This window comes from Anas platyrhynchos, chromosome 38 (assembly GCF_047663525.1).
Source record: "Anas platyrhynchos isolate ZD024472 breed Pekin duck chromosome 38, IASCAAS_PekinDuck_T2T, whole genome shotgun sequence".
Taxonomy (NCBI): Eukaryota; Metazoa; Chordata; class Aves; order Anseriformes; family Anatidae; genus Anas; species Anas platyrhynchos.
Window position 1 is genome coordinate 4,357,161 of NC_092626.1, and position 26,343 is coordinate 4,383,503.

Sequence of the window (26,343 nt, forward strand, 5' to 3'; positions counted from 1 at the left end):
GCATTTTGACCTCAACAATAGGACCTCAGCATTGTGACCTCAGCAATAGGACCTCAGCAATAGGACCTCAGCAATAGGACCTCAGCAATAGGACCTCAGCAATAAGACCTCAGCAATAAGACCTCAGCATTGTGACCTCAGCAATAGGACCTCAGCAATAGGACCGCAGCAATAGGACCTCAGCATTGTGACCTCAGCATTGTGACCTCAGCATTGTGACCTCAGCATTGTGACCTCAGCATTGTGACCTCAGCAATAGGACCTCAGCAATAGGACCTCAGCTATAGGACCTCAGCTATAGGACCTCAGCTATAGGACCTCAGCTATAGGACCTCAGCATTGTGACCTCAGCAATAAGGCCTCAGCATTTTGACCTCAGCAATAGTACCTCAGCAATAGGACCTCAGCATCGTGACCTCAGCAATAGGACCTCAGCATTGTGACCTCAGCATTGTGACCTCAGCATTGTGACCTCAGCAATAGGACCTCAGCAATAGGACCTCAGCATTGTGACCTCAGCAATAGGACCTCAGCATTGTGACCTCTGCATTGTGACCTCAGCAATAGGACCTCAGCATTGTGACCTCAGCATTGTGACCTCAGCATTGTGACCTCAGCAATAGGACCTCAGCATTGTGACCTCAGCAATAGGACCTCAGCAATAAGACCTCCGCATTGTGACCTCAGCAATAGGACCTCAGCAATAGGACCTCAGCATTGTGACCTCAGCATTGTGACCTCAGCAATAGGACCTCAGCAATAGGACCTCAGCAATAGGACCTCAGCAATAGGACCTCAGCATTGTGACCTCAGCATTGTGACCTCAGCATTGTGACCTCAGCATTGTGACCTCAGCATTGTGACCTCAGCAATAGGACCTCAGCAATAGGACCTCTGCATTGTGACCTCTGCATTGTGACCTCTGCATTGTGACCTCTGCATTGTGACCTCAGCAATAGGACCTCAGCATTGTGACCTCAGCATTGTGACCTCAGCATTGTGACCTCAGCAATAGGACCTCAGCATTGTGACCTCAGCAATAGGACCTCAGCAATAAGACCTCCGCATTGTGACCTCAGCAATAGGACCTCAGCAATAGGACCTCAGCATTGTGACCTCAGCAATAGGACCTCAGCAATAGGACCTCAGCAATAGGACCTCAGCAATAGGACCTCAGCATTGTGACCTCAGCAATAGGACCTCAGCATTGTGACCTCAGAATTGTGACCTCAGCCTTGTGACCTCAGCCTTGTGACCTCAGCCTTGTGACCTCAGCCTTGTGACCTCAGCATTGTGACCTCAGCATTGTGACCTCAGCAATAGGACCTCAGAATAGTGACATCTGCATTGTGACCTCAGCAATAGGACCTCAGCATTGTGACCTCAGCATTGTGACCTCAGCATTGTGACCTCAGCAATAGGACCTCAGCATTGTGACCTCAGCAATAAGACCTCCGCATTGTGACCTCAGCAATAGGACCTCAGCATTGTGACCTCAGCAATAGGACCTCAGCAATAGGACCTCAGCATTGTGACCTCAGCAATAGGACCTCAGCCTTGTGACCTCAGCCTTGTGACCTCAGCCTTGTGACCTCAGCCTTGTGACCTCAGCCTTGTGACCTCAGCATTGTGACCTCAGCAATAGGACCTCAGAATAGTGACATCTGCATTGTGACCTCAGCAATAGGACCTCAGAATTGTGACCTCTGCATTGTGACCTCTGCATTGTGACCTCAGCAATACGACCTCAGAATTGTGACCTCTGCATTGTGACATCTTCATTGTGACCTCAGCAATAGGACCTCAGCAATAGGACCTCAGCATTGTGACCTCAGCATTGTGACCTCAGCATTGTGACCTCAGCAGTAGGACCTCAGCAATAGGACCTCAGCATTGTGACCTCAGCATTGTGACCTCAGCATTGTGACCTCAGCATTGTGACCTCAGCAGTAGGACCTCAGCAGTAGGACCTCAGTGTTTTAAATATCTCAGGATTCAAATTAGGATTAAATAAAAAAATAGGATTTATTAAAATAATATAAAGAAATAGAGGTAAGCCATCAGCGCTGGGTGCACCGGGAGTCTGCTCCACCAGGACGCACACCAGTTACATCAAGCAGCTGATTTTTATGCTCCTAGACTAATACATATTCATTACTACTTCTAAAAAAAAATAGATTATTATAATTAGGTTCCAGGGTCCAGTCCCTCCTACTGGAGCATGCGCATCAGTCTCCTCTGGGGGTCTCTAGGGGTCTTTCATGCTGAAGGCTTGTAGTCTTCCTCTCACCCTTTGTACTTACTCGGCACTATTCCAAGTTTATGGAACACTCTCTGTACACTCTCCACAGGTCTTGTCTCCCAACCGTCCTTCAGCTTCTTTTTTCTTCCTCTTAATCTCTTGGCCCCCCTGGCCAGATACCAAGGATCCTCATAGTATCCCATAACAGTCACTAGTTGTTATCAGTTGTTCTGAAACTCCCAGACATCAAACACAAACAGCTTTCTTATTTGACGCTTCACGAGTAATTAAAACTTTCTTCCCCAGCCATTCACAGACACATCTATAGCAGTGTTAAGTTAATCTCGAAGAAGACAGGAAAAAAAGGCTGTAACTGTTAGAAATAGAAGTCCAGAATAACAAAAGCAAACAGGTTCATAAATTTAGGGAGTGTTTTCTGAAGACGTGATTAATTGACTGGAATGAGGGGGAGACTGGGATACACTGCATCTGTGGTTCAAGAATTAAATTGCCAGTGCAGGGCCCAGAGGCAGACAGGATTCAAACAGAATTGTTCTTTATGGACACGAATTTATGGACACGAATTGGAATTGTTAAAACATTCCTCACAATCCCTTATCTTCTTTTTAATATCCCCAATTCGTTTCTCTTCTGTTATTAATAATTGGATTTCATCAGTTTGTTCTTGGAGGGTCCAATCCTTAAGCATCATAATTGACATATTCCCTTCCTTTTTTAATGAAGTTATTACCAATGTACTATTTATCACCCGGTGTATTGATAATGTAAGACAAGGTATCATACAAGGTATAGACAATAACATCTTTACACCACATAACAATAAAAATAACACTCTTTTAACCCATGGTCCACCAGGCAGCCATGAAAATAAATCCCATTCCATATCCTTCCAGGTTTGTGTTTGCTCGCTCACCTCCCCCCTCTCCTTCTCTGGGATGGGAGAGAGAAAGGGGAAAGTGAAGCCTGTGAGTTGAGATAACAAGAAAATAATAATAATAATAACAATAATAATGATGATAATATTACTACTAGTAATAATGTATACGAAACAAGTGATGCACAATGCAATTGCTCACCACCTGCTGTCCGATGCCCAACCCAACCCCGAGCAGTCCGGCCCTCCTCCCAGCCTGCCTGCTGGCAGGACAGTGAGAAGCTGAATTTGGCTTGGTCCTTGGCTTGGTGTAAGCACTGCTCTGTAACAATTAAAAACAATTAAAACATCAGCATATTATTAACATTCTTCTCATCCTAAACCAGAACATAACATTCTATCAGCTACTAGGAAGAAACACCCTTTTTATCAATCTTTAAACAGCAATTACTAAAGCTAAATTTTCCACAGACTTCTCCTTCTTGTGCTAGTAAATAATCCAAAGCTAGGCAATTTTGATACAAAGCAGTTCTCATCATTTATAACTATTTCTATTACAGCTAATAACCTAATTATTCTATTAAATATATATACTGGGGTCCTATAGTCCCACGATCTGTCTTCTGCCCACGTATCTGGATCATAATAGGCAAACACCTTCAGGGTTGATTCAGGCTTGTGTTACCGTTCGGCCTGTCAGGGTGATCCAGCTCCTGGAAAACGAATCACAAATTTATATAGGTTAAAATAAAGGTTCTTATGTTATTTTCTCAGGACAACCTAACCTTAGTGTGGGAGAAGTCCAGTCGAGGCCCTCTCACTCGGCAGTCAATACCCATAGGGGTTGCCTCCCTCGGTAGACCATACACACCACAGTGGAGGGTCCTGCCCTGGTCTTGCCTTCTCCCTTCCCTCACTTCAAGCTTGTCCCCTTTATTTGGCATCCTTAATTCATGCAGAGCCTCGTTGCCAGAATATTAGTTCTTCCTTAGCTTGAGTTTCAGTTTCCCAGGAGCGGACTCAACCCTCCGAGTTTCAGTAGTTACTGGTCCTTTTATTCTGGATACATGGGTCCCTTTCTGCGGTTCTCACAGCTGTTTCAGTAGTCAGTAAAACAAGGTACAGTCCCTCACACCGAGGGTTCAGTGATTCTTCCCTCCCGTGGCTGCTTGTTGAAACACTTTCTTTTTTATCTTCTGACAAGTTAAATAACAGTTATCTAATTTGCTTTGCCGTATGGCCCTTTCCAGGTTCCTGTAGCAGGATTCATCTGATAGCCTTTCAGGTTGATACAGATTTGACTACAGATACCAGGGTTTTGGCATTCATCACTAACTCCACAGTTTCCCAGCTGGACAGTCACATTCATTTATGTTGCATTCCTTCAGGGGCTTATCACTCCAGTCCTTGCAGTCTCTCTGCTGGTTACACACTTTATTGATATCTATGCATTCTCCACTTCTGCACTTGAATTTGCCAGGTCCAGAGCACTGAATAACATTGTTACAGTTTGCTTCATCAGTGCCATCCAGACAGTCTCTCACACCATTGCACTGCCTACTCCCATGGACACAGTTCCCATCTTCACATCTGAACTGGTCTGGTCCACAGGTCCAAGAAGGGCAGTTAATTTCATCACTTCCATCCTTGCAATCAGGATCTCTGTCACATCACCACTTCTTGTGGATACATTCACCTGAGCCGCACTGCACCTCACTCACAGAACACTTCACCGGAGGTGCAGGCTGGCGGCCACACTGCTCCAAAGATTCATCCGAGGGGTCGGAGCAGTCACCTTGACCATTGCAGACAAAGCTTTTGGAAATACATTGTCCACTACTGCATGTGAACTCTGCTGCACTACAAGTCACATTGCCACAATTCTCTTCATCCTCTCCACTGTCACAGTCTCTTTCACCATCACATTTCCATGACACTGTTCTCATATGACACAGCTCAGCACTTTTGTCAGACCCATCTTCACAATCCGGATCCCCATCACACTGCCATCTGTTTAGCACACACTGACCACTGTTGCACACAAAATCAGATTCAGCACACATCTTTTTCACATATCTTCTTCACACAAGCACTCTCATCACTGCCATCTGAGCAGTCTTCACATTTTACTCTAGCACCGTTGGCAGCAGTGCACAGTCAGGTGAAGGCGAGCAGCAGGCAGAGCGCCCCACACCATCACCTGTGTCACTTATACTACTCCTATTACCCATGCTGTTAGTGTCAGTGGCATCCTCCTTTTCTTTTTGCCACTGACCATTCACCACAAATGGATGAGACACATGATTACTAGTTAGGAAAGAGAGTGGAACGTCTGCTATACGGCTGCAGGCAGTGCCAGCTGCAACCTTAGGTTTGTGAAAGAGCCTGCCGGTGGTCATTTGGCAGTGTGATCTGCGTCTCTGCACTCCTGCCCTGCAATAGAGCTAAGTCGTCATTAGCAATAGTTATAACACCGATCTGGGGACGAATAGTCTTTTTTGCATTGCAAGATAAACCTTTTATAAAAAGAATGCCAGAGCGAAGCAGCACAGCCGCTGCTGCCGCTGCCTCCATGGTTATGTCAGACAGGCTGCAGGGTCCTGATGTCCGCCCCTCTGCTCTGTGCCGACTCGCCTCACGGTGAGGGTCAGCTACCGGTGTCCACTGACGCCTCTGGTCTCCCGTAGCAACTCGATCTCGGATGTTCCGCAATTACTTCAATTTCCCCGCGTTTTGCAGCTTCTGTCAGGTCTATTCTGTGTCTCTCAGAGCCGTCCGTGGCTCCGCAGCGTCTCTCAGGGCTCTCTCCGTCCAGCGGTAGTCCCTCCGTAGTGTCTCGGGTCTCCCAGCACTGCTCTGGTCTCGGCCTGTTCAGGTCTCAGCGAGTCCAGGTCTCGCCCTGTGCGGGCCTCATATGTTGCAGGAAGCATGTCATGTCATGCTCCTGCCTTTTTCTTGTCACAGTCAAAACATTTAAGAGCAAAAATAGGATACACAAGATACACCGGGCCCATATATTAGGCACCACCACTCAAAACTTGGATAAAACAGCACTTCTTTTCAGTCTGTCAAGCACTTCGTTCGTCTCTGCCCACTCCCCTTGCGGAGAGTACGGAACAACGGATCGGAACTCTGCACTCGCTTTGCAGCAACGCTGCGTCTCACTCACACAGCACCATCGCACACGGAGGCCTCCAGCACATCTCATTCATACCACAGGAATATAATTTAGAATGATAACCAACCAAACAAGTATTGTCTCTGACTGTGTTCTTCGTGAAGTGACTTGTAACACTTTGTTTCAAACCCTTACATTTACACAAATACTTTCAACACAAAATACATACATAAAAACACATACAATTATTAACACTCCAGTTAGTATCCCTCCAGCAGCCGAAAACATACCGTTTGTCTGCAGTTTCAGGAGTTTCTTTGCTCCTGCGGTGAGCAGCTGAGAGTGGAGTCCCCTCCGAGCAAAAACGCTCAGGGTGCACCTAGGGGCGTCCACGCTGCAGCCGATCCCGCAGCCGAGCAGAGTGTCTCCTGCCTGGCTCACCAAAATGACTCTCAGAAAGCTGACTCCACAATCAGTAGGATTGTAAAGTAGGTATGTTTACTCAGTGCCGTGCAGCACGGGGCGGGTAGTCCCCCCCAAAGTCGTGCAGGCCTAACGTTGCTTTAGTAAAAAGTTACATATACATGAACATTCCTATACACACACATAACCTGTCCCTTTGTGAACACTCCTCCTTATCTTAGGCCCCTTGGTTAAAGTCTGAACCATGAGGTTGTTTTTGATCTGGTTCTCGGGGTCCGAGAGGCTCCTGTTATCTGGTGGTATAAGCGCAGCACAGGCACAAATGTAGCACATATTCATTCTTAATCAATTGCTCTCTAATTTCTAATTCCAATGTTTCAGCTTGCTCTTTTCTGGATCCACGGGTATTCTACTATTAGTGTTCAAAGCCTGACAGACCCCGTCCTCCGTGGATCAAAATACAGGGGGTCTTAAGGGTTCTTTTGGTCATTCTGTCATAAAATACTGGATCATTTTTAATTTACTCTTCAATTTTCTGGGGCCCCTATTGTTCCAATTTCTAATCATTATTCATATTGGACTTTTTGGTCATATATCTGGTAATTTTCTCCCTTTCTGGTCCTCGGTCTTCGATTTTATCTGACCCATCCGGGAATTTTACTAGTGGCAATTCTCACAGCCCTTGGTTGCCCAGTGAGAGTGTCTTGCAGGGGGTTTAGGACCTATCACCCACCCACGTATCCCTCTTCTCACCAGTCCAGCCCCCCCGACAGGAGATTAGAACCAGTGAGAAAACAAAAAGACCTCCACGCTGACTTTAGAAGTCTCAGTTACACTCTCACACACAAAAACTGGCAACCGTACCCTTACCCAACCGGACGGTATCTTACGAATCAGTCGTCTTCGTCCAGACTCCAATCGGACGGTATCCACCAGCGTCTCTGCTGTCTTCGTCTGGGATCGAACCAGACGGTATCCAAACGACTGTCGTCTTCATCCGGTTCGATTCCGGGCACCGGAATCCAACCGAACGGTATCCAAACGACTCTGTCGTCTTCGTCCGGATCTTTGCGCGCAGAATTACGGGCAAAAAATAGCCGGCAACAAGGGAGCTCAAAAAAAATCAAATTCTTTGCTTACCTTTATTCAGGTTCAGGATGGCATTAGTCCCGATCTGACTCAAACAGGAGCCACCAAATGGTGGGGCACCTCTCCTAGATTAAATCAGAATTCAGGAACTATAACCATCCCGGACGAGCCCCCAAATTGTTATAAATGGCTCAGGATTCAAATTAGGATTAAATAAAAAAAATAGGATTTATTAAAAGAATATAAAGGAATAGAGGTAAGCAAACAGCGCTGGCTGCACCGGGAGTCTCTGCTCCACCAGGATGCACACCAGTTACATCAAGCAGCTGATTTTTATGCGCCTAGACTAATACATATTCATTACTACTTCTAAAAAAAATAGATTATTATAATTAACTTCCGGGGTCCAGTTCCTCCTACTGGAGCATGCGCATCAGTCTCCTCTGGGGGTCTCTAGGGGTCTTTCATGCTGAAGGCTCGTAGTCTTCCTCTCACCCTTTGTACTTACTCGGCACTATTCCAAGTTTATGGAACACTCTCTGTACACTCTCCACAGGTCTTGTCTCCCAACCGTCCTTCAGCTTCTTTTTTCTTCCTCTTAATCTCTTGGCCCCCCTGGCCAGATACCAAGGATCTCATAACAGTCACCAGCAGTCACCAGTTATTATCAGTTGTTCTGAAACTCCCAAACAGGTTGACGACTCACGAGCAATTAAAACATTCTTTCCCAGCTATTTACAGTCATCTACATAACATCTATAGCAGTGTTAAATCAATCTCGAAGAAGACAGAAAAAAAGGCTGTAACTGTTAGAACTAGAAGTCAGGAATAACAAAAGCAAACAGGTTCATAAATTTAAGGAGTGTTTTCTGAAGACGTGATAAATTGACTAGAATGAGGGGGAGACTGGGACACACTGCATCTGTGGTTCAAGAACTAAATTGCCAGTGCAGGGCCCAGAGGCAGACAGGATTCAAACAGAATTATTCTTTATGGACACGAATTTATGGACACGAATTGGAATTGTTAAAACATTCCTCACATCAAGAACTATGCTTTCTCTTGACTAAATGGTATTTACATGTAGTACAGTGGAAGATCAAGGAAAACCTGTAAAAGGATTTCCCCAGTGAGAAGCAAGATTTCAGAAACAGGACGTGTACAGAAAATCCACAATAACATCGAGGCAAATACAGTAATGAACTACTACAAAACCAAGGATAAAAAAATTAAAGAATATTTCAAGGTTCATTTCTTAAGATTTATGGCACCACCTGTGAGGTTGCCTTTTAATTAAACAAATTAAAAAATCTGGATTTCTGAGTACACTTTTAGTTTATTTCCGATGAAAAATATGATTAAATTAGAGTATTTTACAGGAAGTTTTTTGTTGTTTTTTTTTCCCCCAGAGTTCAATTTTGTTCCTAAGAAAAATCAAACAAAACCCTCAGTTTTGTAAATAACTAACTCTAATGTAAGCAACAGTTTAGTGTAAATACCTGCTTTTATAAATGAAACAATCCCATTAAATAATGTACATCAACGGAACTCAGCAGCATTCTACCACTGACATGCTGAAGCTCTTTGTTATAATAAATTAGTAACCAGTAAGCAACAGAAACCTATTCTGTAAAGGTTAACATTCCCCCAAAGTCTTAAATGGCTCAAGACTTTAAACCGTGTGTTGTTTTTTTGTTTGTTTTGTTTGTTTGTTTTGATAGAGATGAAAATTGACAAAACTGAAATTTAAGTCACATACAAAACAATTTTCAGAGGACATTTTTACCAAGTAACTCAGTAAAACTGAAGGTCGGGGGAAGAAAAGAAGGGTTTTCTTCTAAGCATTCTCGTCATCTAAATAAATGAGGAATATATGTTCTTTAGGCTAGTTATTTTTTAGTTCATATTCTGAACTACACAGATATATAGGCAAATTGAGAGATTCATCTTACATATCTGTGACAAACATTTTAAACATAATTGCTAACAATGAAAGTCCAGCATTATTTGTATTGGAGCAAATGAACGTCAAAACAGAGATGAGCTTTTAAAAAAAGAGAAAGGTCCCCAAGTTCAGTGATCTAATGGCAATTAACAGAAAAACGGTAGTAAAGGATTACTTTATTTCGGAGACTTTCTGTAATATAAAACAAATCCTTTCCAAAATCGAAATGTCTAGCTCGCGATTCTGAAGCAATGCAGCCAAAGTATGGAAAAAGCGTTCATTACTGCAGTCTTCCAGGAAAATCTTTAAGTAAACTGTAAAAGAAAATAGTTAAAAAGTTTAATCACAGCACTTGGCTCATGGAAAACTAAATCATTGATTTATAGCTTTTGAGGGTTTTATATGCGCCTCATGCTGTGCAACCATGAGAACAATGTACTAACTGGGTATATTCTAGGCATGTGATGCAAAAATCAGGTAAAACCGCGAACAAAACTCACCCAAGTTCCTAAGAATTCTGATATTACCAGCACTTGTGGTATTAAAACAAGGCCTATCCCCTTGAGAACAAAGGAAAACAGGACACTGAGCAATTTTAAACTCAGATAAAAAAATCTCATCTTCAACATGTTTATTCAATGCTCCTTTTCTTATGATGACATGAGGAGAACACTAAGCTATGCTAAAAAAACTGACAAGGAAATATTTTAAGCTGCTGCAAAATGACGTACGGAAATAGTACATGTAGACACTGATGACTAGACAGCTTTTCATTATCAAAACTGTCACCGTACCGTTTCAAGACAGGCAGAATCGTAATTGAGAGGTCAGAGTTGGATAAGAACACCTGAATATCAAAACAATTCCTGTAAAATGCTGGATAATTTTTAAACATGGCCATATAGTATAATCTTTTCTATTTATCCTGCTCCCCAAAACTTAGTCAATTCAGAATAAAGTAAAATCTGTTCCCTTGTGTTATTTCACTCTTGATTCTAATAGTACAGGCTGATTTAGAGCAACACCATAAAGAACATAAGTACCGATTTAATAGGTCACAGAACTGAACACATTTGTTAGGAATCCAACAAAACAAGTCACTATTCACTGCACTCTGCCCTTAGCGTATAAACACACTTGGTATGCCCCAGGATATAGTTACTTCGAATATGCCATTAAATTAATAGTTATTGTAATATTATTCTACTTTTACTGTAGAAGAAGGAGGTCCTACAATTTATTCCTATAAATATCCTTAAATATCTAAAAATGCCTTAAATTCCTTTTTGTAGGTGTAAACAAATACCATATTCTGCTTACTTGGCCATTTCTTTGCTGGCTTGTTCTTACTGGTCTCAATAATACTGTATTATTTTATTATTAAAAATACCGGTCTTAAGGTATCTTAAAAAAACTTTATTAATATATATACACACACATATACATACAGATACACTGTAAAATGTTTTAACTGTGAGGTTTATAAAACAATATAAAAAATACGCTGAGGGAATTTTACCATAAAGCAGAAGAGCCAAAGTGGAAATAATACCTCAAGTTTCACAAAGTTCAATCACATGAAAGCAAACTGATAAAGACATGCATTTAAAGAGATTTTTCCTACATTGTTTATCTATTCATTTTATATATTCATTTCAAATAAGCTTTTGCAGAATAGATTTTAAATCATCACAAATGTACAAAATAAGCATATAATTTAAATGCCTGTCTATCTGATGAACTAGAAGAATAAAAACTGTGTATTTTTACATATTTTTCTGCATCATCTCTGCACAGATTTTGTTTTTATTAACTACTGTAGAAAAACTAACTTGGAATCTATCCGGTCAGGATTTGACACAATTTTAAATAATCTGCAAAAGCCTCCCATAGGAGCCATAAAAAATTGCAGCATTTGGTAGTTACATTAACTTAACTTCATTGGTAGACTGTAATGAACAATGAGCAATTTATCACTGTTGACAGAACTCATCTGAAATTTACCCTCAAAGTGATCAGTCACTCACAGCATCAAGTCTCACCAGCTATTGTCATTCAGAAATTTCTGTTTTATAGCTAAAGCTCTGTCACCTCAGAAAATGAAGACTGTCAGGAACACCAGCTTGAAGTTCATGTTTTAACAAATTAACCATTACGGTTTTGCCTCGTTTCTAATTGCATGTGGATCTGCCAGGAGAGCGGACCAACTCAACAGAGTGATGGAGAGTTAGCTCGTGGAAAAGTTACATAAGGACCACAGAAAAAGAACCAGTAACTACACTGAACAGCTTGCTGATGAGCTGCTGTCTCTTACACAGTCACTGGCAAGATTGGAACCATTTGCTGAGTTTAACTGATTCTCGTCGTCAACAGCTGGGCCTGCTAAGAGCCAGTGGTTATAGCACAACGGAGGGCAGGCGAGGTAACAGTCAGTGCAAGGCCCCTCGAGTGTGGATGCCTTCGTGGGTGACCCCAAGTTAAGAGAGCCCAAGGACAGGTCCAGCCCATCACCCAGTACATGTTGACCTCAGGATGGTATCAATTGTTCTTCAGCTTCCTAGATGTGCAAGACCTTCACGCAGCTATGACACAGGATGTACGGGAGGCCACCCTCATTCTTAAATGACCATCACAAACATACACACACAAAAAAAAGCAATAAAAAAGGTTAAAAATAGAACAGGATTCCTTATGTCACAGAACTAAGTTGGACTGAACAGAAGTTTACAAAGATCAGAAAAGACCAGAACAAAAACCTACACCTTGGAGGCCAGGAACTACCTTTATAACAAGACAGACTGACAGGATTCTGGATGTGAAACACCTGAACCAAACAGGGATGTGGTACATGAAAAGCTGCGTGCCAGTAAAGATGAACAGCAATAAGACTATTAATTCTAATTTGTCATTAAGATACTACGTATAGATAGGAAACAGATGGTACCAATACCTGAACGGTTACATTTGACATGCAACAAGGTTACAAGCAACATGGCAAAATGTGAACTTGTCACAATTTATCTCCATTATTCTTCCAAATCTAGGCATCCAGCAGATCGAAATGACTACTACTAGATAACAGAACATGTACTGTTAGTGGAATTTTTCTTCAAAGTAATGTCAGATACCATCAACCCTGCTTAGGTTTTTCTTTCCCAGTTACTATACCGATCAAAATTATGATGATTAGAAATACTTTAGTGTAAAAAAAATAAATAGATAAACTAACCACACGGTCTGAAAGGATGAAAACAACATCAGGTAAATCTTTCTGCCACTTATCTCACTACAAAATGCCTTCTAACTCAACGTTGTTCCATCCCAAGTCAAACACGCTTTCTGTTTTTGCCCCTATAGTACATGGTAACAAAATACCCCAAGCCAACAATATACATTTCACAAATAGCAGCAGTCCCTTCTCCTTCCCTTTTCTGTTCCAAAAAACAATGAATACTTTTTATTTTAAGAAAATTAACAAGGATTGTTCCACATGACACTGGAATGGCTCACTACTTGTGTGTTCATCCAGATTGTTATCAACTGATTCTTTGCCTGTGTCACCTGGAAAACCACTGTGAAGGAGACTATTAACCCTTTTATAGGACCACACCACAGTACAACTCATTGAAACATAACCATCCCTTACAGATGTGCCATTTCCAATTACTTTAAAGTGAAAAATGGCTAGGGGTGAGCTGTTCACATTAGGGGGGTAAAAAAAGATAAAAGTTTATTTATTTATTTATTTATTTATTTTATCTCCACCTGCTAACAGGATTTCATGAAATGGCTGCCCTGGCACAGCCTTACTTCAAAAGAAAATTACTCATTGGCAAAACATCAGCAAGGTAAACCAGTGGAATAAACAGAAAAGCTAAACTAAACATCAAAAAAAATCACACCACTAAGAAAGCAACCAGGACAAGATGTAAAGCTTGGATGCTGACAGTGAGAAGAGACGGACAATTCAGAAACATACTTTATATCTCTAATGAATTTAAATGACACAAATGAATGCTAATGCTAGATCAGGTTATTTATAGAGAAGCAGCACGTTATTTTTGATTTGGTATTTATGCTTACCTCACCTACTTTCATCATAACTTTGTATGTATTTTTTTCAATTACTCACTTTTATCGTTGTTCATGGCCATCTCAACTAATGCATTAAGTGCAATAAAAAGGAGACATTTTTTGGATATAGTTAAGTGGCTTAGTATGATAGGCACACATCGGTATTGCAAAAATAAGATCTTTCCTTCATCTGTCTTCAAGTCCACGCAAAGGGAATGAAATGCCTGAGTCAGGTAATCCACTGAAAGATAACAGAAAACAGGGAATAAAAATTATGTAATCACAGTTCCATTAGATGATCACAAATACATGAATATTTATCCTAAGAGTTACTGTTGCAGATATATACTAATTAAAAAAAAAAAAATGGCTGAAAATATTAATTTACTTATTTGTTTAAATGCATCTTCTGCCTATTTTTATTCCTTACAAAAATTGTTGTGAGTGGAAAAAAAGACAAGTTACAACTCACAAATTGAGCAAAATATATTTGCAAATATAACACCTTTCTAATCTCTTCCTTAAGAGAGAAAAGAAATCACAAGCTGCATAGTTTGGGACTATATTGGTTTCAACATCTGGGAAGCCTCTAATAAAGGAGTAAAAGGCTCATTCATCTGAATAACTGCAATTACTGCCATGACAGCAACTATTCACATTCCTTTCCATAAAAAGCTGTAGTTTAAGTTATATATGCATCCACGTTATATATGCATCCATTTTGGAGAACACTAAATTATTCAGAGAATTTAGATTAAGTGAATCAATTCAGTTTTCTTAATTTCATGATGTCAAATCTTCCTCAATATCTTGGAATAGCATTGATCATCTGGAGCACAGAAAATTAAGAGTAAGGGGAAAATTTATCACATAGCAAAAGTTTAATTACAGTGCCATCTGCTGGATATTAGCATCTTGAAGGGAACAGGATATATATGTTTAAACTGAATGTGCTGCTTTGTCATCGCTAGATCATTAGACATGTGGTCAGTGATGAAAATTCATACACGGTAAGTTTCAACATAAATTTAACAGGTAATTTTTTTCCATGTTCTATAGGCTCGCAGTAAAAACCGACCATGAGAAGCTAAACTGATTCATTCTGATCAACAGCTTTCATCTGCTTATAGTTAATCTCTGCAATAAGTACTTTTTTTGTATTGTAATTCATTTGCATCATTTTCATCAAACATTTCTAGAAATGTGAGTTTCAATTTCAGGGTAATCATGCTTCACCAAAATATTCTGACTGAAACTATATGATACTGAAATTGAAAATACACTGATTCTTCCCTCCAACAGCTGAAATACTGTATTTGTTTATTAATGGTGACAGGGTGGTCTTCCAGAATGTTTAAATCCTACTTATTCTAAGTACTACCAGTATAAATACTGCACAGGTCAGTATTTTTGTCATCACTTCAAAGAAAACGTTTTTTGTCTTTTCAGGCCCTGTTTGTTTTTAAAGAAACTGCTGCTGAGAAGAGATACTACGGCATCCTGGAAATTGCACAAGTGGAGTAACTCTCATGAACTGAAGCAAAAGTCACTAAGAACTGCGATATCTCCAGACAAGTACGACCTCGTTTGCTTTTGCCTGTTAACAAAATACATTACTATACTGCATCAGCATATGGTAGCATTCTTCAATGCTGATAATGTTTATGGGTAGCCACTTGCAGTGACAGACTTGGTAGGAGAAAAGGGGAGACAGCAGAGAGGTAAGAGCTAGATAGAGTATGAGCTTTACATTAAACTTTGACAAAGCAATGAAATTCTAGAACTGTTCTGAATTTGCTACTGATTTCAGTTTACTGAGGAGCAATTAGCTGTACCATTATATGCAGTGCAGATCTTGACAAACAAATCACTGCTACGGTGATTGCTTGAGAGAATTACCAACATCTCTTTTCCCCTTTGTCACAAAATACGTTGATCTCACCGACATAAATAAAGCATATTAAAATGACCACACAAATTATGACATGAATAATAGCAAGGTTCATACTTGCTTCCCTATATTATGCTTGATCAGGTGGTAAAATTCAAATAAAACATCCTTTACTACTAAAGCATTACAGATGCTACAGTATCATTGAACTGCTGCATTTTGTACATTTGTTTTTTTGTCTGGGCACATACCTGAAAATAAGATTTAAAAAAAAAAAAAAAAAGAAAAAGAAAAAGATAATTTAAAAAAGACATAATAAAAACCAGAACTTACTTCGTTTTGCTGTTCTAAGCACAACCAAAGTTGACAGAAACCTCAAAGGCATAGAGGAGCTTTTAAAGAAATGTGCAGCTTTTGGTTTACTCCGTGTAGACTTTTTAGTCCATTTTTGCATGCTTCCCTTTTGTACTGCGCCTTTGAGAATAACTTCTGCAAGTCTCTCCATTGTTGCTGTCATGCTTGCATCCTGTTTCAAACAACGTGCACATTTAGCGTAAACATTAAAATACATGAAAATCCTGTCTGCTAAGTACGTATGTTCCCCTAAGGATTAAATATTAAATAGCAGATGTCGTGACCGTGTATTGCAATATAGTCTGTACATGGGATACTACTTTGCGTTCCACAAGCAGTTGAACAACATTAGCACAGGGCCTAGTCAACACACACTTCACAAAGAAACAAGGTAGTCAGGGCCCCTGATATGCTGACATTATTTAATTTGCCTCTGGTTCCAGAATAAAGTCAGTTCAAACTCAGCTTTAATCAGTGCTGCCTACTACACTACCCTCTTTTGTGAAGATGCCTGAAGCTAGGTCCTACAAAAGCGTTTACAGAACTAAGGTCTAAACATGACCCTTAAGAATACTGTACAGGTAAGATGTATTGGACTTTTCAAAAACCGGTGCAGAAATATTACTTCAGAATCAAACTTAATAACAAGCTCATTTAAAATACCTTCTCATTAGCACTGGAACCACCAGCTTAGTTCTATTCAGTTAGACACTGAGTAGAGAACAAAGAAATCAAAATACCTTTGCTACTTTGCCACACGTTGCCATCAATTTCAACAAATCTCATGCATAAAGCGAACAAAAATATATTTCTTTTCCTAGTTCACAAGTTTTGTAAGCACATATGGAAAATACCATTTCTGAGATGCTACACACTACTGCAACAAAGATCACATATGTGTGCAAAAATATGTTTACAGACACGGTGCAAAATATTACAACGAATGTGAGAAAGTTAATTTGGTGAGAATTAGTTTTTCATTTGCTATGTATCTGTGGTAGGCATGTATGCTTTGCAAAGACAGCAAAGTTTCTTTTATATATACTCCCTGAAAATATCTACTTTTCATACTCATTTATAATACAAAATATCTCCTGGGAATTTACCTGACTACCAGTGTCTATCTGCCTTAGAGACCAGTAGATAAATTGAATCACAGACATATGTAGTTTAGGATCCACAAATGGCATCCACTGGAGCTGTCCAGTGACCATAGGCAAAAGCTGTAAAAATACAGAATGGCAAAGTTACGTGCAGTATACGAACTTACAGTACAAGCTAACCACAAGTAAAAAGCAAACTAAGCAAAACTAAACCAAACTAAAATCAACGTATTCCCGGAGTTTAACAGACTACATGTACAAATACTCACTGGGCAGATCTGGTACAGGTAACAGAATTATATACTGAATTTACATTTTACACAGGTTTACACAAAAAGTGGAAAGACATTGTGTGAGCTCAAGCTCTGAAGTCTAATACCAAGGGCTACAAATTTTAGATAGAATAATAATTAAACAAACAAACAAACAAACAAACAAACAGAAAAAGCAGATTTCCTGAACGCTTCACTGATTTCCAAGCCTCGGTATCCCAAAAAAGCGTTACAAGTATAGCACGGTATCATCTTTTATAAGACATAACTTGAACTTTTAATACCTAGTATCAGCACTAAAATACTTTAAATTAGACGTGTGTATCTCCTTAGGAAAAAGGAATTACATACAGTATTACAGATAAAACACGAGATAAATTATCAGCTGAGAAAAGTGACTTAAAATAGAAAGACAGGTGGAATCTCAAGGTCAGACTGCACACTACACATTTCCTTAAAAATGATCTGTATAAATATCTGTATGAAAAATTATCTATTACATCTCACTGTTGGAATTAATACTGATGGATTAACTGCTGTTTTCTTTTAATTCATGTATTCAAAGCGTGTGTAAAACAGGCAGACCTGTTACACTCAGAAATAATACAAAGAATCTTAACATTTCAACTTAAACAAATTCAAATGCCTTTACCTTCATACAATTTTCTAGAGTGTAGTTTTCTTTAGCACACTGAGGTTTCTCACTGCCCTCTCTCTCTTCTTGTATTTCTATTTTGCTAAGGTGTTGGTCTGAGATCCAGTCCATAAGAATAGTTAAGGGGTCGTAAACTTTTGAAATCCGTAGTAACTGTAACACATCCACAACATCAGTTATTTCAGTTTTCAAGTCTATGATTTTCTAAACCACAATACCAATAGACTAAAATATACGAGTACATTAGTAATACGCACATGCTTTATTTTGTGCTTAAACAAATGTTTATGAAAGCCTTGGGAAGAGATTTTCACATACAAAATCACTCTATTTTATAATTCTAACTAAATGGATCATAGGAGAAAGAAAATATTTAATGATCTGTGCATGATCCTCATTTTAATACATTTAATACACTCCTTTGCTTTCTTTCATACAATCTACTTAGGCTAAATTTTAACTGTGTAACTAGCATTGTTGGAAGAATAAAGATTTCGTGAAATTGTCATTCTGTCCCTCTGCTACAACTGTACAGAAAAGCTCTGTGAAAGGTATCCAGACGTTCCTGAAGACAAACTACACGAACATCTCTCTAAAACCTTCACAAGTTTTCTTGTATCTACCTTCAGACAACTGTTCTTCTCTTCACTCAGAATTCTAACTACTGATACTGCTCATATATCACTTGCGACTGTGAGAAAAGAATATGGGGCAAACTATAACCACCATTTAAATATAAGTAGCATACTCTATGGATACAACAAGCATCCTGATCATCATGTAAGTCCTCTATGAATACTTCAGTTTGCACAAAAGAGAAAGAGAAAGAAAGATTTTACTGAGACTAGGAAGCAGATGATTTTAATCATACTCAAGACCATCAGAACTGCAATTCACTGAAGGAGCAACGGTCAAAAGAGTTTAGGCAGCAATTTGCTTGTCAGCACTTAGGTCAGATTTAAGTCAAGTGAGAAGAAAACTTTAACGTTGTATTCTTGTGAACCACTGTCTCAGCGTGCCTTTAAGAACAGAGAAAATACTCCTTTAATTAACACTTTCAAAAATAACTAACTCTAAAGTCTTTAATACTGCAAAAGCTCTGAGAGACTAAATTTCATGTACTAGAAAACGAAGCAGAAAGTATTTACAACCATTCACACAATTCTTGTCTTAAAGAAACAAAATCAGCAATTTTGCAAACAACTTGTTCAAACATTTAAAATTGTTGACTGTAACTTGCAAAGCTACTTACAAACTTGACTGTACTGCTTGACTACTTGACTGTAACTCGTAAAGCTAGTAACAGGAAATAATTAATCTTGCCTGGGTTTTTAGCAATTCGTTATTTTCCCTCAGAGAGTTAAGCGATGACCTCAGTTCGTTATTTTCATCAGTCATTTTTCTCAAGGTTTCTCTCAGTTGGCTCATTTTTGTCTCATGCTGCTAGAGAAATATCAAATTTTAAAACGTGATTAACAAGAGAGTCTTTTTAGAAATAATTCTCAACTAAGTTCCATTTCAGTGTTAAAAAACAGGACAAACTTTCAAAGATCAAATTTGTAATTCTTCATGGTCCAATCTGCACATACCACCAGTAGTGAAGAAAGCAACATCCACACCACATATTAAGAAGAAATATAAAGAAAATGGGAGCCATGGTGTACAGCCTATGGATCTTTTTTTTTTTTTTTTCCAGAAAATACCTAGATCTTCTCATTGATCCTCTTGTACATTCCTCAGTTAAGTCAGGTGTGGGAAAGAATTGTGAATGAAAACAAATGTCAAAGCTTTTGTTTACACTTAGCTCTTTTTTTTTTTTTAGCATCCATTTTAACCACAAATATGCCCAATTCTCCCTTTTTTGAATCTTTCAAATATTCTAACTATTCACTGCTGATAGTTAAGACGCTTTAGTTCACCTGTACTTAAACACCTGTCCTGCAATGTCCAGGAATGTATCCAATACGTGCTACATTTCATCGAATTGGAAAAAAATAATTGTGAAACTCAAGATAGTAATCTTTTAATATTTGTTGTTATTATTAGTCCACAATATAATTTAATACCAGTACATACCATTAAAATATAAGCAAAAACAGACAAAAGAAACTGCAACAAAGGAAAATTGAAGCGACAATTACTTGTAACAGTCAAAAACCTGCGTGCCTTGAAAAAGAAACCAAGGAATGTGTCTTTTTTCCCCTTCACTGGAAATCTGTAATATAATTAAATATTTTCCAGCAGATTCTGAAAAAAAAACCAACACTGAGGCTTTGAAGCTGAGTATAAAACAAATGTTTTCAGAAAATAACACTGTTACTGAGCATGACCTGTGAGAAAAGAATATGGGGCAAACTATAACCGCCATTTAAATATAAGTAGCATACTCTATGGATACAACAAGCATCCTGCTCATCATGTAAGTCCTCTATGAATACTTCAGTTTGCACAAAAGAGAAAGAGAAAGAAAGATTTTACTGAGACTAGGAAGCAGATGATTTTAATCATACTCAAGAGCATCAGAACTGCAATTCACTGAAGGAGCAACGGTCAAAAGAGTTTAGGCAGCAATTTGCTTGTCAGCATTTAGGTCAGATTTAAGTCAAGTGAGAAGAAAACTTTAACTTTGTATTCTTGTGAACCACTGTCTCAGCGTGCCTTTAAGAACAGAGAAAATACTCCTTTAATTAACACTTTCAAAAATAACTAACTCTAAAGTCTTTAATACTGCAAAAGCTCTGAGAGACTAAATTTCATGTACTAGAAAACGAAGCAGAAAGTATTTACAACCATTCACACAATTCTTGTCTTAAAGAAACAAAATCAGCAATTTTGCAAACAACTTGTTCAAACATTTAAAATTGTTGACTGTAACTTGCAAAGCTACTTATAAACTTGACTGTACTGCTTGACTACTTGACTGTAACTCGTAAAGCTAGTAACAGGAAATAATTAATCTTGCCTGGGTTTTTAGCAATTCGATATTTTCCCTCAGAGAGTTAAGCGATGACCTCAGTTCGTTAGTTTCATCAGTCATTTTTCTCAAGGTTTCTCTCAGTTGGCTCATTTTTGTCTCATGCTGCTAGAGAAATATCAAATTTTAAAATGTGATTAACAAGAGAGTCTTTTTAGAAATAATTCTCAACTAAGTTCCATTTCAGTGTTAAAAAACAGGACAAACTTTCAAAGATCAAATTTGTAATTCTTCATGGTCCAATCTGCACATACCACCAGTAGTGAAGAAAGCAACATCCACACCACATATTAAGAAGAAATATAAAGAAAATGGAAGCCATGGTGTACAGCCTATGGATCTTTTTTTTTTTTTCCAGAAAATACCTAGATCTTCTCATTGATCCTCTTGTACATTCCTCAGTTAAGTCAGGTGTGGGAAAGAATTGTGAATGAAAACAAATGTCAAAGCTTTTGTTTACACTTAGCTCTTTTTTCTTTTAGCATCCATTTTAACCACAAATATGCCCAATTCTCCCTTTTTTGAATCTTTCAAATATTCTAACTATTCACTGCTGATAGTTAAGACGCTTTAGTTCACCTGTACTTAAACACCTGTCCTGCAATGTCCAGGAATGTATCCAATACGTGCTACATTTCATTGAATTGGAAAAAAATAATTGTGAAACTCAAGATAGTAATCTTTTAATATTTGTTGTTATTATTAGTCCACAATATAATTTAATACCAGTACATACCATTAAAATATAAGCAAAAACAGACAAAAGAAACTGCAACAAAGGAAAATTGAAGCGACAATTACTTGTAACAGTCAAAAACCTGTGTGCCTTGAAAAAGAAACCAAGGAATGTGTCTTTTTTCCCCTTCACTGGAAATCTGTAATATAATTAAATATTTTCCAGCAGATTCTGAAAAAAAAACCAACACTGAGGCTTTGAAGCTGAGCATAAAACAAATGTTTTCAGAAAATAACACTGTTACTGAGCATGATCTGTGAGAAAACAATATGGGGCAAACTATAACCGCCATTTAAATATAAGTAGCATACTCTATGGATACAACAAGCATCCTGCTCATCATGTAAGTCCTCTATGAATACTTCAGTTTGCACAAAAGAGAAAGAGAAAGAAGGATTTTACTGAGACTAGGAAGCAGATGATTTTAATCATACTCAAGACCATCAGAACTGCAATTCACTGAAGGAGCAACGGTCAAAAGAGTTTAGGCAGCAATTTGCTTGTCAGCATTTAGGTCAGATTTAAGTCAAGTGAGAAGAAAACTTTAACTTTGTATTCTTGTGAACCACTGTCTCAGCGTGTCTTTAAGAACAGAGAAAATACTCCTTTAATTAACACTTTCAAAAATAACTAACTCTAAAGTCTTTAATACTGCAAAAGCTCTGAGAGACTAAATTTCATGTACTAGAAAACGAAGCAGAAAGTATTTACAACCATTCACACAATTCTTGTCTTAAAGAAACAAAATCAGCAATTTTGCAAACAACTTGTTCAAACATTTAAAATTGTTGACTGTAACTTTGATTAAGGAGGTATTGGGGAGGTATTGGGGAGGCAAGGACAATCCCCAGACATGGACTGTATATCTCGAAACAAGACACTGGAACTCATGATAAGGAAGCGGCAGACGGACAGAGAAACAAATGTAAGGACTATAAATCTCAAAATTGGACATTGGAATTCATTATAAAGATACAACAAACGGAAGAATTGGCAACAACCAGCTCTCGCAATTAAGAAACGTGCCAATTCAGCAGATTCCTGACCAAAGGTGAAAAGTACACTGTGAGGAAGACTCGGCGTCTTCCTCCCAAAGACCCCTGCCCACAATTCTTGGGAGGCTCTATGCAGGCGCAAGGTGCCAAAAGGCTAATTAGCATGAGAAGCGAGGGAAGGGGGGGATAGATAAGGAATATGTATAGGCGCTTGTAGAATATTGATAGATTGATTGTATAAATTCAAGACTGCTTTCCGCTTTGGGTATGCACGATAGGTGGAGAGATCCCCCGTGCATCCAGCACTGCAATAAAGAATATACCACTTAAAGGAATTTCGGCTTCGATCTTTGAATCAATCTGGCACCCCAGATGGGACTACCCCTCTGCCGGTCCGCAGGACCCGCTGGGGACAGGACTCCCTAGGGTACCCCCGGGATTTCCCGGAGGGACTCCTCGACTCACCGGATCACTGCGGAGGCAGACAAGGACCCCATCATTGTAAGTGAGTATATTCTTTATTCTGGTTTGGTTTTCTGGTAGACCGGTCATCTGGGACTGTCCAGTAAGTCGGAAGGTGACTTCTGCAGGACAGTATTTGGTATATACTTTGTGGTTAGTACCACAAGTATATCTGGGGACCTTGAGGTCCATCTGTATCTGGAACTGTCTGTAAGTCAGAAGGTGATCTTCTGCGAGGCAGTGTTTGGTATATACTTTGTGGTAAGCACCATAAGTATATTTGGGGACCTTAAGGAAAGAGCTCGCTTTAAGGTCCATCTGGAATTGTGTTGTTTATTTCGGTTTTCTGACTCATGGAGTATGGTATTTAACTCTGGTTATTGTTACTGTGATTTTGGCTATTTTTCTGGTGGTAATAGTAGGTTCGTGGCATTGTTATAAGAAAGATATCGTTATGGTGTTACACAGTTCGGTTTTCTGACTTATCGCATGTAGAATTTGACTCTGACTATTGTTATTGTGATTTTAGCAATATTGCTTGTAATAGTAGCTTTGTGACATCGCTACTGAAAGATATTGCGTGCCTGTAATTTTGTGAGTGATACGTTTTTGTGATACGCTTTTGTAAGTAACACGTGTATTCTGAAAGTGTAAACTGGAAAATGGGGGGGCGAGTAAGCAGTGAAATTCCTAAGAAAAGTGCGTTAGGATGTGTTTTGAATCACTGGAAGGATATTGGAGGATCTGCCGGTGGAAGTGTGAACAGGAAAACATTGATAAAATATTGTAATCAATGGTGGCCGCTTTATAAGCTGGAATGTGGAGAAAAGTGGCCCCTAAATGGAACTTTAAACTCTAATGTTTTGCTACAGTTAATGTTGGTTTTGAGAAGGAGAATAGGATGAAATGTTGTATACTGATGTTGTTTCAGCATCTTGGTGGGAAAAGGTACGGAATTAAGTTGGCCCCTGACTGAGCCTTTGATGTTGGCATTAGAGAAGTACAGGCTGGAGAAAGATAAAGGAAGTGTTAAAAGGGTTGTTGAAAGTGTTAAAGGTGTTTGAAGTTGAATGAGCAGGGAAAGAGGATGTAGGAATGTTAATAGTTCTGCCTCTGCTCTAGGCAGAGATCTTAAAATCATGGGTGTTAGCCCTTCGGGGCAAATGGATCATGATGGGTCCGAGAGAGAGTTGTTATGGAAACAGAAAAACAGTTAACTCTTAAAACAACCTGAGTTCATGTGCGAGCTCAGATTACCGATGGGACCGCTCAGGGAACTGTGGACAACTGAATTCCCCTGACCAACCCCACTGAGACCCTAATCATCCCTAAAATTATGAACGGCTAAGTAAATACTAAAATCTGGATGAATTGGGAATTGAGAATATGCTTCCAACAAGGTCTAAAAGAAACCCCATCCGAATTTCTTGAAAGGCTGAGGGCAGCAATGCAGAAGTTTACCACTATAGACCCTTCCTCTGAGGGGGGGTAGACTTCAATTAGTATCTCTATTTTTGGGTCAATCGGCGGAAGATATTAGACGAAAACTTCAGAAAATGAAAGAACCAGACGTAAGGGATTTGGAAAGATTAGTAGAAGAAGCCTGGAGAGTGTTTAGAAATCGTGAGGGGAATGAAAGGCAAAAGTTAGGTGAGACGATTGCAGCAGCCACTGTGGCAGCCCTGCGAAAGCAGGAAGAATCTTTTCGAGGCAGGAGAAGTGGGGGGGGAAGGTAATTCGACTCCCCTTGCGGGCTGAACAGTGTGCCTATTGTAAAGAGATAGGACACTGGAAAAGGGAATGCCCGAAGCGGCAAGAGGAAAATAAGCTATTAATGGCTACAAAACAATGAAGGAGACCGGGGGACTCTACCCTAGCAGATCCACTGGTTAAAATTAAGCTAGGGAAATTGGGTCGGGAAGTAGAATTTTTAGTAGATACAGGAGCTACATATTCAGTGTTAAATCAGAAGTTGATGCCAGAAGATAAAGATTTTGTGACAGTGGTGGGGGCAATGGGTAGACACGAAAAAGCTTTCTTTTTAAAGCCATTAGAATATGAATTGGGGAAGCAAATGGGAATACATAGGTTTTTGTATTTGCCGGGATCTCCTAGATCTTTATTGGGACGGGATTTATTAGAGCAATTAGAAGCTGAAATTGTTTTTGAAAAGGGAAGGGTAGAGTTAAGAGTAAAAGAAGACCGACTTATAAGTGCACTAAGTTTGGTATTGATCCAAACTGATTCTTTTAATGAAACCCTTCCGGAAATCCAGGATCAGGTTTATCCAGGGGTGTGGGAATCTGATGTCCCTGGGAAAGCAAAGAATGCTGCACCAATAATGGTAAAATTAAAACCAGGAGAGAAGCCAGTAAAGGTTAAGCAGTACCCCCTTAGAATAGAAGATAGAAGAGGAATAAAAGATACAATAGATAAGTTTTTGAAATATGGGTTACTGGTCGAGTGTGAATCAGAATATAATACTCCCATCTTACCAATTAAGAAACCGGATGGGAAGAGTTATAGGTTAGTACAGGACTTGAGAGCAATAAACAGGATCACTGAAGACATACACCCTGTGGTAGCAAACCCTTATACGCTATTGACCAAGTTAAGGGACAAGTTGGTCTGGTTTACCGTACTGGATTTAAAGGATGCCTTCTTTTGTTTAACCTTGGCCCCAGAAAGCCGAAACCTCTTTGCCTTTGAATGGGAAAATCCTGACTCAGGACGAAAAGTCCAGTTGACATGGACAGTGCTTCCTCAGGGGTTTAAAAATAGCCCTATGATTTTTGGTAATCAACTTGCAAAGGAACTTGAATCCTGGGAAGCCCCCAATTCTGCAGGGGTCCTGCTGCAATATGTTGATGATCTCTTGATTGCTACCGAAGACAGGGGAAGCTGCATACAGTGGACGGTGAGCCTCCTTAATTTCCTAGGAATGAATGGATACCGGGTTTCACAACAGAAGGCACAATTGGTTCAAACCCACGTGACATACCTAGGATTTGAGATCTCAGGAGGACAACGTGAATTGGGGACGGAACGCAAGGAAGCAATCTGTCGTACCCCAGAACCACAGACTGTTAAAGAATTACGAACTTTCCTAGGAATG

At 39.4% G+C, this 26,343-nt stretch overlaps 1 protein-coding gene and 1 long non-coding RNA gene across 3 annotated transcripts in view; one reads left to right on the forward strand and one right to left on the reverse strand.

Moving 5' to 3' along the window:
• The window catches only part of LOC140001150 (uncharacterized), a 239,159-nt gene extending 213,182 nt beyond the window's left edge, over window positions 1-25,977 (forward strand). The window contains exon 6 of the mRNA XM_072032342.1: window positions 22,581-25,977. Coding sequence (XP_071888443.1) covers window positions 22,581-22,664 — 84 coding nt within the window. The 3' untranslated portion in view covers window positions 22,665-25,977. The remainder of the gene's footprint in view (window positions 1-22,580) is intronic.
• Window positions 11,108-21,164, reverse strand: LOC140001135 (uncharacterized). Of its 2 annotated transcripts, XR_011806276.1 has the most exons (3): window positions 21,024-21,164; window positions 16,011-18,214; window positions 11,108-14,027 (listed from the first exon to the last, which is right to left on the reverse strand). It is a non-coding gene; the product is annotated as an uncharacterized lncRNA (long non-coding RNA). The 2 variants fall into 2 exon arrangements; XR_011806275.1 differs by lacking the exon at window positions 21,024-21,164 and having other exon boundaries at window positions 16,011-19,623.
• Window positions 25,978-26,343: the final 366 nt, after the last annotated feature.